A 16,323-nucleotide genomic window follows, 5' to 3' on the forward strand; every position below is an offset into this window, starting at 1 on the left:
AAGATTTGGAGTATGGATTCAAGTTCAAGAAGAAGAAATGAAAATTTTGAGATTTGGAGATGACATTTCAATTCTGTCAGAGACAGCAAAGGACTTGGAAGAACAATTGAACGGAATGACTGTATCCTGAAAAAACCATATAAAATGAACAACAACAAAAGCAAAGATAACGGAATGTAGTCCAATTGAATCAGGTGATGCTGGGGGAATCAGATTAGGAAACGAGACATTTTAAGTAGTAATAATCGAGTTTTGCTATTTAGGCTCCAAAATAACCGATGATGGGCGAAGTACTGAAGACGTAAAATGCAGACTGGCAATGGCAAGAAAATCGTTTGTGAAGAAAAGAAATTTATTGCCATCAAATATAGATTTACGTGCCACGGCGTCTTTTCTGGAAGGGTTTGTATGGAGTGTAGCCATGTATGGAAGTGAAACATGGGCAATAAACAGTTTAGACCAGAAGAGAAAAGAAGCTTTCGAAATGTAGTGCTACAGAAGAATGCTGAGGATTAGATGGGTAGATAACATAACTAGTGAGAAGGAACTGAAAAGAATTGGGGAGAAAAGAAATTTGTGGCACAACCTGACTAGAGGAAGGGATCGGTTGGTAGAACAAATTTTGAGACGTCAAGGGATCACCAATTTAGTACTACAGGGAAGTGTTGGGAGTAAAAATTATAAGGGAGTCCAAGTAAGCAGATTCAAAAGGTTGTAGGTTGCAGTAGTTATTCGGAGATGAAGAGGGTTGCACAGGATAGAATAGCATGGACATCTGCATCACACCAGTCTTCGAACTGAACACCACAAAAACAACCAACTGACTAGCAATTGTGGAGGGTAAAAATCTTAAAATTAGGGTCGTTAATTACCAGGGCGCTGTCATCAGAGTCCATGAATTCACATATCTTCTGCACTGCTGGCCATTGATATTGCCACACCGTGGAAGGATAGATTACGCAGCGGGCTCTCAATCAGAAATCGCAATTGAATACTGTGATTGTGAGAAGATCGTGCTTTGCCTCGTGTAGGAAGGAGAAACGTCCATCAGCACCTGTCTGAATTCAACGGAGGTAGGATCGTTACCTATTGAGACTGTAGTTTATCGTTCCGCGATACCGCTGGTCACGTTACGTAGGATACTAAGATGGCATGCATATTTGCTGTGGCTACGTCCTATCTTCGCAGTCTCTCTGACGCTTTTAGCATGGTGAGGCAAGTCCTCAAGCTGCCCATGCTGTCCTCACCTACCTCGATACAGAGGGTGTTCGACTGTTGTCCTGGCCAACACGTTTTCCAGATGGTCACTAAATTTCGGGCGTACACCCGCGTAAATTCCACTTCTTCTGATATTTCGGCTGTGTATAGTTCAGCCATCTTCAGAGTGAGCCGAATGACTGGCGCTCCAGCACTCGCTCCGTCCTTATAAACTCGCGGGCCGCGCCACTGCGCATGCGGCCATAGATGCACAAGGCGCCAGAGACGTTGATCGGTGCCATATACGTGCAACATATACATAACGCTGCGATACTAATGTGTTACTGTGAGTTGTATTGTGGCAACGTCTTTGTTAATTACAGAAAATTGCGGAATTCCATTATTTATCCAAACTGAAGCCGCCATCTCAATTAAATTCGTCGTCAAAGTGAATTTCAATTTCTTCTTTTACTACTGAGTCTCAGAAAGATTAAGTTGAGGCTGAGGTTTCGACATTTTCGTACATCTTAGAGTGGGTAGTGTCAATACTGTGCTCTGGACCGCTGATTTATTACATTGCAGCAGTCGGGGTACCTGCGGTGTTTTGTCCATCCTTCATGGGGATCTCGTAAACCCCAGGCTTCCGAAGCACAGTATTTGATGGAGGCGAACAATCACTTTGAGTTTGCCGAGGATCCGCCCAATTTTTTACTATAGGCTTTCCAAATATGTAGGAAAGCCATGACTTAAAACTTTCCATCTCCCTCACTGCATTCCTTATGCCCACCGTTGGTATCATTCGCAATGCCTTACGTATCTGCTGAGGAGGATACCCGTTGGCTTCAGAAACTCGACCGAGCGAGGTGGCGCAGTGGCTAGCAAACTGGACTCGCATTCAGAAGAACGACGGTTCAATCCCGCGTCCGGCCATCCTGATTTAGGTTTTCCTGATTTCCCTAAATCGCTCCAGGCAAATGCAGGGATGGTTCCTTTGAAAGGGCACGGCCGACTTCCTTCCCCGTCCTTCCCTAATCCGATGAGACCGATGACCTTGCTGTTTGGTCTCTTTCCCCCAAACAACCCAACCCTTCAGAAACTCTTTTCAAGTGTAGAAGCTCGTCCTCCAAATTGCTCTCGTCAGCAATGATGTGTGCTTGTGTACCAGAGTCCTTAGAGCACTCATCGTGTGGGAAGGATAGTGGCGGCTATTTGCACGTAAATATAAATCCAAGTGCATCTGTTTCAGATACAGTGAATGCCCCAAAGTGCGATCATCTTTGCGTAGTACCAAAACATCAAAAAATGGAAGGCATCCCTCTTTTTCCGTTTTCATTGTACACTGAGTTTCTCTTGGGATGGAATTCAGATGGTTTAAAAATTCTTATCATTAATCTTCACCATAGAGCCACGCAACAACTGAGTCATCAACATACCTCCATAATACTGGGGGTTCAAGCTAGCTCATTCCATCGCCTTTTCCTCGAAGTTCTCCGTAAATAAGTTGGTGACCAAGGGCGACACCGTCAGTCTGTTCAAAAAATTCGTTATTAAATAAAAAGCATGGGGAGGTCATGATATGTTTAAACAAAGCTGAAACTTCTTTATCAAAGGTAATGTCGATAAGAGATAATGGTGCTGAAAAGGGTACCTTTGTGAATAACGAAGTACATCGAAACTGACCAATATATTAGAACTTTTCAGTTTCAGTGATTTCAGTTTGTCAATGAAGTCCGCAGAGTTGCGTATGTGATGAACACAATAGGGCTTAATAACGACGTGAAGTATTTGGCACAGTCATAGGTTGGAGAGCCAATGTTAATCACTACTTAACGCATAGGAAATCTCTCTCTTACGGATCTATGGAAGTCCATAAAGCCTCTGAGGAACCGTACCACTTGGTTTCAGTCTTCTCAAACCTTCTGGTGGAAAGAAAATGGTTCAAATGGCTCTGAGCACTATGGGACTTAACATCTATGGTCATCAGTCCCCTAGAACTTAGAACTACTTAAACCTAACTAACCTAAGGACATCACACAACACCCAGTCATCACGAGGCACAGAAAATCCCTGACCCCGCCGGGAATCGAACCCGGGAACCCGGGCGCGGGAAGCGAGAATGCTACCACACGACCACGAGCTGCGGACTCTGGTGGAAAGGGGCAGGCTTTTTGCACCCGGCACTGTACATGAAAACGCCGAAATTTCAGCCTGGACTTCATCTTTCTGGGACTCAATAGTGAAAGAAGCAACTGAAATTCGGTTGGCGACGAGTTTAATTAACAGAGATGGCGGTTTGAGCTTGGACAAATCATGATTTCCGGCACTTTCTGTAATAAACTTACAAAGACGTCGCCACAGTACAGTTCGCATGATACATCGACATCCCAGCGTGCACCGATTGTGCAACCACAGATCTAATTCATTCATAAGTTGTACCTGTATGCCGCCGATCGATGTCTCTGGCTCCTCGTGTATCGCTGGCCGAATGCACAGTGGCGCGGTCTGCGAGTTTAAAAGCCGAAATATCAGAAGAAGTGGAATTTACGCGGCTGCACGCCCGAAATTAAATGGAAATGACACTGCGCCGCGAAAACATGAAGACTCACACGTTCTCCAGATATCTCAGCTACTGAAAACTATTGGGTATAAGTTGCCGAGAAACTGGCACGCCACTACTCGTCAGCCACTACGGCTGATGTAGTCTGGCAGGTGGCTGAAGCAGAATTGAATGACGTACCCCTATCTGTCGGCCAACCTCAGTTGGGCACTACCCAGTTGAATTAGAGGCGTTGTTGCTGCTGTCAGGCGTGGCAGCTCTGTGTACTACATTTTGCATCCTGTATACCCTTACATAATCTACAAATTTATGTATGTATTCCTCCCACTATACTGTATCGGCACAAAGGTAAAAAGTCATTACTTGCTATTCTTCTTCTCGTTGAAATTTTAACGGCCAGCAGTGTAGAAAGCAGTCGCCTCCACATTAAACTATAAACAGAGTTGGTTGAAACTCGAAGAAGACAGCAGGGATGATGATGGGTGTCGGCGCTTAATAACATGGCATCAGCGCCCTTACGCGGTATCTGCACGACTTTCTCGAAACCGGGACGACGACGTCGTTTACAGCACAAGCGCACGACAAGTGGTTCAAATGGCTCTAAACACTATGAGACTTAACATCTGAGGTCATCAGTCGCCTAGACTTAGAACTACTGAAACCTAACTAACCTACGGACATCACACACATCCATGCTCGAGGCAGAATTCGAACCTGCAACCGTAGCAGCAGCACGTTCCGGACTGAAGCGCCTAGAACCGCTCGACCACAACGACCAGCTATTGCACGACAGAGACTGCGTTCTAGTGTACCTGATATTCTCCCCCCCCCCCCCTCTCCACGCCTCTCCCCCCACCCGGTTCCACTCACGTACGGAGCGCGGGAAAAATGATTGTATAAATTCCTCTTTACACGCTGTAATTAAATCTAATCATCTAATCTTATCCTCACAATCCCTATGAGGGCGTTATGTAGGAGCTTGTTGTATATTCCTAGAGTCATCATTTAAAGCCGGTTCTTGAAGCTATTTCAGCAGACGTTTTCGGGGTAGTTTCCGTCTATCTTCACGAGACTACTAGTTCAGTTGTCTCAACATCTCAGTGACACACTCCTGTGGGTAAAAAACCATGTGACTAATCGTGCTGCCCTTCTCTGTGTATGTTCAATATCCCCTGCCAGTCCCATTTGGCACGGGTCCCACACGCTTGGGCAGTATTCTAGGATGGGTCGCGAGAGGGATCTGTCAGCAATCGTCTTTATAGACTGCTTGCGTTTTCCTATTATTCTACCAATAAACAAAAGTCTTCCACCTGTTTTTACCCACGACTGAGCCTATGTGATACGTCCTCTTCATACCGCTACAAGTGCTACACCGAGATATTTGTATGAGATGACCGATCCAACCGCGGCTCACTGATACTATACTAACAGGATACTACGCTTTTCCGTACTGTGAAGAGCACGATTTTACATTTATGAACATTTAAAGCAAGTTGCTAATCTGTGCACTACTTCTAGATCTTATCCATATCTGACGACATTTGTGCAGCCTCTTCCAGAACTTCATTACAGATAACTGCATAATCTGCAAAATGTCTGAGATAACTATTAATATTGCACGCAAGGTGATTAATATACAACATGAACAGCAAGGGACCCAACACACTCAGCACACCCGAAGTGGGGCGGCGGCGGCACCTTAAGGATGAGACCAGACAGTTCACAAAATTCCAAAACCCGTGTCACACTTGTGTCGATGTCGGCGAGGATCGTGGACAGATCGCAAGCCAAACCCAGGATTGCCATTGTGTCAGTATACAAGACTCACGTAGCTGAAACATGCTGAACCGAAACTGGAACACCACAAATTTCACAGAGTGATCAATCCTCAAGTCGGAGGAGGAAACCGTGCGTTAGTGGGCAATGTCCTATGCGCAGTCTGGTGACCAGCACTTCGTTCCATTGTGTGGTTGGCATTAAGTCCGCCATGCATGCGTGGTCTATTTGACTGACCGTAGTTTGTTCCGGTTACTCAATGACGCACGATTCTTTTGTCAGACAATGGGATGACGGCATGCAAGGGGACGGCACATTGACCTACACCACCATTCCCACACGTTGCTTTATCGCCTGAGTTGTTTAACTGTATCCAGACATGTCCAAGTACCCAGCTGAAGATCACCACCTTGCCTCGGTCTTGGAACTATTATAAAGTGTCCTGGATAATTTGCACCGAAGTGTCTACTGGATAAATTTGGTGGATCGTTTGTAGTTCACTGAACGAAATTTGTATATATCGTACTGGTATGCGTATTTGGAAATCCCCTACCACGGAAAATAAATCAACAACCGAGGGCACACGCTTGTTAGGATCCACCCATATAAACAACGATATAACGATGGTACATGCTTAAAACTGAAGAAAATAGGAGACGTGAAAACGTTTCTTGTACGTGTTAAACTGAAGATCACTTTAGCTCCTGGAAGACGCTAAGCGGCAATTCATTTCACCCCCGGCTGCGTATTGGGAGGTCTGATATATGCAGATCCATGAGGCACTAGGTGCTATTGCTTGGTCGCACGGTGACGACTTCGCAATAGCCGCTCAAAGTTGGTGTGGACCGCCGTACTAAATTCCCATGACGAAGGCAATGCTAAGATATTCAGGGCGCTACCTAATTCCAAGTGGTGGTTCATCACCCTATGCACACATACTCTGAACTGGTCTGGTCCGATAGGCTCCGGTCGATACCTGACTGCCCTCTTGGTCTGACACCTTGGGGTAGAAAGTACGTGCTGCTCCATTAACCACGCTGCTGTAATCCAATCGTGACCTGAAAAATGGCCTACGAAGCTGCTGGACCTGTCCGCTCCATACGCCTTTCTGCCGAGGTATTTAAAAATATTCAATGATTCGATACCCTTTGTTTGCAGCTCTTTCAGGTGTGCGAGCCAGCTTAATTTCGAGTCAAATACGAGGGTTGGAACTTTAATAGTGGCAACTATTTATTTACAGCTCGTACAAAATAGATACGTGTTTCAAAGTTTTGCTGACCTTCAAAGTAGTCACAAGCATTGAGTATAGCAGTGCCAGTTGTGTTGACAGTTCGAGCGGCGCGGTCTATTGGCCGACGAATTTGTAGCAGTTCTGAAGCGAATGACTTGAAGTGTTTCCTTCAGTTTAGAAATCGAGTTGAACTTACGAGGGCTTAAGTCAGAGGAGTGCAGTAGGTGGTATAGCACTTAGCAGCTCCATCAGTCAAACAAATCAATAACAGCTTGCACTGTACGTGCTTGAGCATTGTCCTGAAAAACGATGGTCAGGTCCTGCAGATAGTGTCATCACTTCCGTCTCCATACTGTTCATTTTTGGAGCACAACCTACGACCAGCTTAGAGACAGAAGTGATGACACTTCCTGCAAGACCTGATCATTTTGCACGACAATGCTCAAGCACGTACAGTGCAAGCTGTTACTGATTTGAAACTTCCTGGCAGATTAAAACTGTGTGCCCGACCGAGACTCGAACTCGGGACCTTTGCCTTTCGCGGGCAAGTGCTCTACCAACTGAGCTACCGAAGCACGACTCACGCCCGGTACTCACAGCTTTACTTCTGCCAGTACCTCGTCTCCTACCTTCCAAACTTTACAGAAGCTCTTCTGCGAACCTTGCAGAACTAGCACTCCTGAAAGAAAGGATATTGCGGAGACATGGCTTAGCCACAGCCTGGGGGATGTTTCCAGAATGAGATTTTCACTCTGCAGCGGAGTGTGCGCTGATATGAAACTTCCTGGCAGATTAAAACTGTGTGCTCAGTTGGTAGAGCACTTGCCCGCGAAAGGCAAAGGTCCCGAGTTGGAGTCTCGGTCAGGCACACAGTTTTAATCTGCCAGGAAGTTTCATATCAGCGCACACTCCGCTGCAGAGTGAAAATCTCATTCTGGTGTTACTGATTTGTTTGACTGATGGAGCTGCTAAGTGCTATACCACCTACTGCACTCCCCTGACTTAAGCCCTCGTAAGTTCAACTCGATTTCTAAACTGAAGGAAACACTTTTCGGCATTCGCTTCAGAACTGCTACAAATTCGTCGGCCAATAGACCGCGCCGGTCGAACTGTCAACACAACTGGCACTGCTGAGAGTATCCTACGACTTTCACATCGCTGGCAACGGGTTATACACAATGCTGGTGACTACTTTGAAGGTAAGTAAAACTTTGAAACACGTATCTATTTTGTACGAGCTGTAAATAAATAGATGCCACTATTGAAGTTCCAACCCTCGTAATATGCACAAAAAGCGCACATTATCCTTATGATCTAAAATATTGTCCCCGTCGTTAAAACTTCGACAAGCACAATTAAAACTGATACAAGTGATCTCTTCTACCGAGTATCTGAAACCAGTTTTATTAGCCGAGAATCCCCACCCCCTCATAGCTGTAGTTGCCTCTGTGTCTTCGTTAAGATGTGAGGCGGAACAGAAGATTCGCAAACAAAGATCTTTTAAGACAGCTTCTGACTGTTGAGGAGATGCCGTTGATAGTGAATGCAAACAGCATGTCACTGGGTGCACTGCCTCGGTGACACCATTCTCCTGAACACAACAGTAAGACAGGGTATCATCAATGCAATAGCGAGACCACTTGTCCACGAGGAAGCATTGAATAAAAAGCGGCAGACCATCAAGTAGTTCCATTTCATGAGATTGGTGAAGGATGGTGCACATCCATGTGGTGTCGTAAGCCTTGTGTGTCAAAAAACACACCGATTAAATGGTTTCGGCGCAAGAAAGACTTACGTATCGCCGTCTCCTGTAGAATTAACCTTCTTAGTATCACTGGGGTCAATATGACACCAATGTAAATTGTTTTCTAGTTTCTTGAATGTAACTTTATGAAAATAGAGCAACGACTGTTATGTTGAAAAGCCTTTATACGAAATACCTGCAAATATGAAAGTAACATTTCCCAGTTATTTTGTTCCTATTGTTAAGAGTTTCTTGCCTCAGCTGTTGTTGTGTATTGCCTCAGCAGTTGATAGTGTATTGCCTAAGCGTGTCGCATAATTACGTTATGAATGGAAAATGTTTGAGTACTTCTGAAATGCAAGCAATTTTGTATGAAGGAGAGGAATTCAGTGTAATATAGTCTGATAGCGATGAATGGTTGACGCTATTTTCTCTGAAGACAGTTCATCAGTTGAATATGATGATGTTGAAGGTTTGGAAACTGTTCCTGAAGCTGATGACATAACATCAGTAATGCTACTACTATTCATAATAATAATAATAATAATAATAATAATAATAATAATAATAATAATAATGTAAAATAGTAATCTCGTTGTTTTCAGGCCCAGAAATGGAAAAGGAACATGGGGGCAAAATCCTGTTAGATTACATGGGAGGCAGCCAGCACGAAACATACTGATGTTGGCTCCAGGTCCAACACGGCAATCTATAAGGAATGTAAATACTGTTGCAGTCAGCATTTGAATTATTTATGAAGCCCAGCATTTTCCAGAATGTTTTGAAGTGGACGAACAGAGAAGGTGACATTACTTCCGGGAACAAATGGGTAGCTCTTGACAGAGAAGAATTTGAGTGCTTTCTTGGCCTGTTTATACTTGCAAGAGTTTACAAGGGTCACAATGAGGGAATAGTGAATTTAAGGAAAAAAAAGAGCATGGCCCACCTATCTTCAATAGGTCTACAGGTAGGAACCGTTTTACAGAAATATCACGCTGTATTCAATTCCATGAGGCACATCAGCGGCGACATAATATTAGCACTGTAAATTGGCTGTTATATGGGCTGCGTGTGAAACGAATTCACATTTTTGTGAATATGTATAAGCATCAGCTACTTGTGACAAATGAATATTGTGCCGAACCAGGACTCGAACCCGGATTTCCCGCTTGAAGGACATTGTACTGTAAAAGAAGCAGTTGCCGTATAAACAAAGACACTGTCGCCGTTGGTGACTAATTACTATATCACAAACATACATGCGCACACAGGAAAGGGCAAAGACTAGCCTAGAGAAGCAAATCAGGGAAAAAGCATTGTGTCGGAACGGACAGAAAATTTACCCAGGATGTTAGAAATGTGACAACAAATAATTTCTTCGCAAGATTTGAGTTGGCAGAGGCACTTGAACGGAAACAGGCGACCGTCCTTGGAACAATGAGAAAAACTTGCCTCAACTACCTGCATAATTTGTCGCATCGAGATTAAGAACTGTAACTTCAAAGTCTCTTCTTACTGTAAAATGTTTCAAGTGGCTCTAAGCACTATGGGACTTGACATCTGAGGTCATCAGTCCTCTAGACTTAGAACTACTTACACCTAACTGACCCAAGGACATCACACACATCCATGCCCGATGCAGGATCCGAACCTGCGATCGTAGCAGGAGCGCGGTTCCGGACTGAAGCGCCTAGAACCGCTCGGCCACAACGGCCGGCCACTCTTCGTACCGCAGAAATCAGCTTCAATACTAGCCTGTCGTTCAAAAAAGGGTATGGCAGAGACATTATTGAGTACCGTGCATTTCGAAGAGGACGTACGTGAAGGTGAAGCAACGAAACCAATTACAATCCTGCAGCTAAGTTGGGTGTAGACACAATGAAAAATTACTAAGTGCCTACACTATAAAACGTATGACAAGAAGATGGCCCAGGGTCATGCTTTATATTATTTTGGACATTCGCGTCCTCAATGGTTTCATAAATTGGCTAAACTTAAATCCTGGTTGTAAGAAAAAACTAACAAAAAAAGAAGAAAATTTCTTCTCAAACTGCGAAAATCTCTAGCACAGAAAAACATATCAGTACAGGATAGTTCATCTTCTTCTCCTCCTCCTCCTGTAGAAAGTACTAACGTCGGGGGGGGGGAGGGGGGGGGGGGGGGGGGGGGAGGGGGCAAACACGGACGGTGTTCCCTATGCGAACGTTCCGTGGACAGACACTATCCGGACAAGGCCACAAGACTTTTTTTTTGCGTATAAACAACATTCAGAATTGCTTTGTTTTAAATTAGGGGTATTTGGCTGTTGTCTCTGACCTTTTATCTTTAAATACTTATAGTTTTCCTATTTACAATTCAGTAATGTATATTTTTATCTCAATTCATTAAAATAAGTAAGATACTGCCAATATATCCCGTGTAAATTACCTGGAGTCAATACGACACTGATGGCACACAGTGAAACAAAAAAAAAAATGCTTGTAGTAGGAGAATTAAGTTGTCAAGGGCAGAACAGTAGCGCATGAAACCGTATTGGGAGCGTCACAGGTGATCTACGGAAACGAGGAGCCAGCCGAGGCTTGTAAGAGCTGCAGTCTGTTAACTGTTAGGGGTTGGTACGATCATTGCCAGGTTTACATAGTGGAATTAATACTGCCTCCTACTAAGTGGCTGGATGCTGTCCATCATCAAAGCAGATCTTACATCTCACCGAGACAAGATAGGAGCTTGCCTTTGGCTCCAGGGTACAGATGACTGAGCATGGTGCAATGAATCTCATCCGGTCCAGAAGCAGATCTCTGGCTGTGACAGAGCTGACTCCAATCCCTACACGGAGAATGGATGATAGTAGATCGACAGCAGGAAATACCGTGTAGCGTTTATTAGGTACATGAAAAAAGGATTACTGCACAATAAAGTTAACTCGAATTAGCTGTAAGCTCCGCGAGCATATTCCGATTTCTAACATAGTTACGGTTGTGGAGGCAAAGATCAGCATGAGTTTACGAAAAAAAATACCTGAAAATCAGCTCGCTATTTTTTCCAAATCCGTTGTCTTGTAAATAGTAGAAACCGGTGTATAAATGTGTTAAGTCTTCCCATACTTCCGAAAGGCTCTTTACACTGTATTGATAGATATCCACTTTGATTGGAATATTTTTTTTTCTTTACTACTAGAGCCCAGTGCATTACAATGATCGGCAAGTGTACAACGGGAGCCAAGTTAACACTGGGTGTGTACCAGGGATGCGTAATACATAAACGAATTATCTGACAGTGTAAAGCGGCAGCTTCAGATTCTTGGCGTACGACCTTTACGTGTATAGAAAAGGACTGTGGCTTTATGATCTTGAGTACGTGCAGAAAGGACTAACTTTCCACTCGTTAAGTGTAGAGCCCACAACGTCGCTTAAATCTCCTGGGTAATAATTCGAGGCGATATACGAGATTATGTGTTGTGCGCAAAGCTGGTATTGAATTGCAGTAAGAAGCGTACGGAATTATAAAGGTTCCAGTAGCAAATTAGAAGGAAGAGAGAGAGAGAGAGAGAGAGAGAGAGAGAGAGAGAGAGAGAGAGAGAGGCGTTGCAAAGAGTATTTTCGATATGTAGTTGCCCTTTATTGTTGTCGTTAAGTTCGCTTGAAAGTGTTTTACTCAAGGTGTTGTAATTTATTACGCCAGATAACTGTGCTATGAATTAACACCTTCCTCTATTTGTGCTGGTGTTTCTGCTATGTGTGTGTCAGGTGCGAACATTGACCCCGCTCGAAAGTCACGCGTTATGCCAAGTCCCGTGTCCATAAATCACCAGTGGAATGTTATTTTCGTATCATCCATTGGTGGTCGCCTCTGTTAAAGGAGTAATTCCTTGAGTTACTCAGTATAAGCACGGGAAAGCTAAATGCGGGTGGCCTATCGGGAATCGATCCAGAATCCAACTGCAGAAAGGGCAGCGCCTTAGAGCTGTGTCATTTCCCTCGGCGAGCATTACTACACCGCCCGAACTTACTGTGGTATTCTACAACAGGAAGCTGGGAGCAGCTGCATGCGCTTACAAGAATAAAGGCCGAGCAGGCTGTACCTAACGGTGTCCTCCTTCGGTTGATTACGACTGGCCGGTCGGAAGACATGATCCCCTCCCACCCCCACCCCCTCCCCCTCCACACACACACACACACACACACACACACACACACACGCGCACGCGCACGCGCACACGCGCGCGCGTTGAAATTTATCCATCTACTGCTGTCTCTGGAGTGAGTTATAGGAATGAGGTCTTCAAAGTTTTATGTGTAGTATTACTTGCAACGTGAAGTGATGGACAATAATCATAATAACGAATGAATGAATGAATGACTGATTGGGTGAGTGAATTTTAATAACGAATGAATGAAGAAGTGAGTGAGTGAGTGACGAATGAATGAAGAAGTGAGTGAGTGAGTGACGAATGAATGAAGAAGTGAGTGAGTGAGTGACGAATGAATTTTAGGGTTTAGCATTCCGTCCGACGAGGTGATTGCACACCATGCACAAGCTTCGATTGGAAGACGGGAGGGGATGAAAATAGGTCCTGTCCTTTTGAAAAGAACTAACCTACCATTTTCCTTAAGCGATTTGGCGAAACCACGGGAAAACCAAATCTGAATGACAAAAAGGGGATTTGAATCGCCGTAACTACGAATCCGAGTCCACTGCGCTAACTGCTGTGCTACGTCAATAGGTTAAAAACTTAATTAGAAAAGGACCAAAACGATTATGTTCTCTACATCTACATCCATACTCCGCAAGCCACCTGACGGTGTGTGGCGGAGGGTACCCTGAGTACCTCTATCGGTTCTCCCTTCTATTCCAGTCTCGTATTGTTCGTGGAAAGAAGGATTGTCGCTGTGCTTCTGTGTGGGCTCTAATCTCTCTGATTTTATCCTCATGGTCTCTTCGCGAGATATACGTAGGAGGGAGCAATATACTGCTTGACTGCTCGGTGAAGGTACGTTCTCGAAACTTCAACAAAAGCCCGTACCGAGCTACTGAGCGTCTCTCTTGCAGAGTCTTCCACTGGAGTTCATCTATCATCTCCGTAATGCTTTCGCGATTACTAAATGATCCTGTAACGAAGTGCGCTGCTCTCCGTTGGATCTTCTCTATCTCTTCTATCAACCCTATCTGGTACGGATCGCCGGCCGGTGTGGCCGTGCAGTTCTAGGCGCTACAGTCTGGAACCGAGCGACCGCTATGGTCGCAGGTTCGAATCCTGCCTCGGGCATGGATTTGTGTGATGTCATTAAGTTAGTTAGGTTTAATTAGTTCTAAGTTCTAGGCGACTGATGACCTCAGAAGTTAAGTCGCATAGTGCTCAGAGCCATTTGAACCATTTTTTTTGGTACGGATCCCACACTGCAGAGCAGTATTCAAGCAGTGGGCGAACAAGTGTACTATAACCTACTTTCTTTGTTTTCGGATTGCATTTCCTTAGGATTCTTCCAATGAATCTCAGTCTGGCATCTGCTTTACCGACGATCAACTTTATATGATCATTCCATTTTAAATCACTCCTAATGCGTACTCTCAGATAATTTATGGAATTAATTGCTTCCAGTTGCTGACCTACTATATTGTGGCTAAATGATAAGGGATCTTTCTTTCTATGTATTCGACGACGTTATTTGGTGTGTTACGTGAAAGTTCCTACCTCTCTCCGTAACAGTGCTTGGTGTCCAAGATGCTACGGTGCGGGGAGGCATAATGTTGCATGGGCGTACTGACATCCAGATCTTTGAACATGGTACATTCACCGCTCAACGTCATTGTGTCACTGCACTCCTACATGTGCGTCTTTTCAGGGATGTACTCGGCCCTAACTTCATTTTTGTGGATGTCAATGCGTGACTGCATGGAACGGCACAAGTTGAGCACCTCTTGGAAAGAGGGGATATTCGGCAAATGGACTGTCCTGCCCGTTCCCCCGACTTAATCCAACGGAGCCCATGTAGGACGAGTTAGGGAGATGTATTGCTGCATGTCCACATGCACCAGCGACCGACTAGCAAATGCCAACCGCACTGGTGGAGGAAAGGAACACCCTAGCACAGAAAGTCCTTTTGCCAACCTTGCGGCCAACATGGAAGCACCTTGCAGATCAAACATTGTCATCAGTGGTGATCACATACGCTCTTAAGAACCATTTTCCTTTAGTGTTCTCCAGGGGACTACCATAAATTGTGGTAACTGCCGTGTAATTTTTATCTTTTATTCGAAATGTCATTACTGTTGGTCTTAATGCGAGTTTTTTCCTGCAATATACTGTACAAGTTCTATGTATAGTCCAACTTTGCTTGGCAGTGACACACCATGCGAAAATTACTTTCGACCTTAAGTTTTGCACACCGGTAATTGTTATCCATTTAACATTCACTGCAAAATAAATGCCTCCTCCACTCTTTTACATCTGTCACAGTCTGCCGCAATACAAATCCATGTTGCTCTTGCATGTTTTCTCATGTCTAATATTTAACGCGACCATCTGCCTTCCAATCGCCTGGCTACACGTCGTCTTCCACTCCATTTATTTCCGCGATCCATTTGTTTGTTCTACTGCATCTACCACTAATTTAGTTCACCTGTCTCTTCATGTGTTACTCTGTGTACATTTGGATCCAGTCAGCCTACGAATCTATATGCTTGGGGCTCAATCCTGGGACAGCTTTAGGATTTTTCGTGTCACATCTCGCTTGTCTGAACTCTGGCAATGACTGTTATATGTGAAAAATGCCATGAGTCCACGTTATGCCGTAGACTTTTTTTAATAACTGGCTGTATCAGTCCGTTCGAAAAATCAGAAGCAAACTCCAATGTGATAATACCCAATCAATCACTGCAGTGTTCAAACCAACCTTCGCATTGCGATCAGATTTACCTTTTACTTTACAACTCCAAGCTCGTTCGGCAACTACTCGTTTTAAACTATTTTCGAACTAAACGTTCATGTCTCAGTGCATTAATTCAAAACCATACTTCCATTCCCGAAGTTTGGCTGTGAAATCTCTATTTAGTTTGCTAAAAGCATTGTACTCCGTTTTCACCAGTTGAAAATTTATTTTGTTCTTCTTTTTGCTTCAGTTGCCTTAGATACAAAATCACGTTAACTGAGTGTAGGATTCGTTTGTAAATTTCTACTATTTACTTCCTTGTGTTTGGCTGTCGTGCCGATCGGTGTTCCTGGCCCGCTAACATGTTGTCAGCACGATAACCATTATCCGCTGATTCTCGCGTCTGACGAGCGAAACCGGTAATAGTGAACCAAAATGCACGCGACACGTCACTGTTTTATTTGAATATTAATTACAGCGATAGCTGTGTCCCCGACAGGAGACGCCTACATTAGCTAAGAACTAAGAAAATTCTGTGCTTTGAGAGTTGGCGTCTAAAATCATAATCTCTATCAATTAGTAGATGAACATAATATGCAATGCTCGCTGATTGCTGATAATGATGATACAAGTAAAGTGGTTAGCATGGTCGTACCATGCCTCTGACATGAGACATGATGTTGAAGGTTGAATCTGACCCACGGTATAGTACCACATACAGAAAATATTGCAAGACTTTTTTAGTGTCAAAACAAGGTATAGAGAACCTGAACTTGTCACTTGCGCAGGCGCAAATAGGCGGCGGCGATGGCGAGGGATGTGGAGGGGGGGGGGGGAGAGGGGCGGGAGGGGGGGGGCATATCAAGAGAGTGGGGTTCGGCTATAATGCTTTGCACAAACATTCATCCATAGATAATGAACAACTTGAAATTCGAAAATAGAGAAAATT

At 44.3% G+C, this 16,323-nt stretch overlaps 1 protein-coding gene across 6 annotated transcripts in view; it reads right to left on the reverse strand.

Moving 5' to 3' along the window:
- Positions 1-16,323, reverse strand: part of LOC124721389 (F-box/LRR-repeat protein 20) — a 288,331-nt gene that overhangs the window by 207,155 nt on the left and 64,853 nt on the right. Inside the window, exon 1 of one of the 6 annotated variants that reach the window (XM_047246330.1) lies at positions 2,631-2,651. The exons of the other annotated variants lie outside the window; for them this stretch is intronic. Within the exon in view, the coding sequence (XP_047102286.1) occupies positions 2,631-2,636 (6 nt within the window). The 5' untranslated portion in view covers positions 2,637-2,651. Of the gene's footprint in view, positions 1-2,630; positions 2,652-16,323 lie in introns of those variants that run through there. 6 annotated transcript variants of the gene reach the window in all.

The sequence above is a fragment of the Schistocerca piceifrons genome, chromosome X (genome assembly GCF_021461385.2).
Source record: "Schistocerca piceifrons isolate TAMUIC-IGC-003096 chromosome X, iqSchPice1.1, whole genome shotgun sequence".
Lineage (NCBI taxonomy): Eukaryota > Metazoa > Arthropoda > Insecta > Orthoptera > Acrididae > Schistocerca > Schistocerca piceifrons.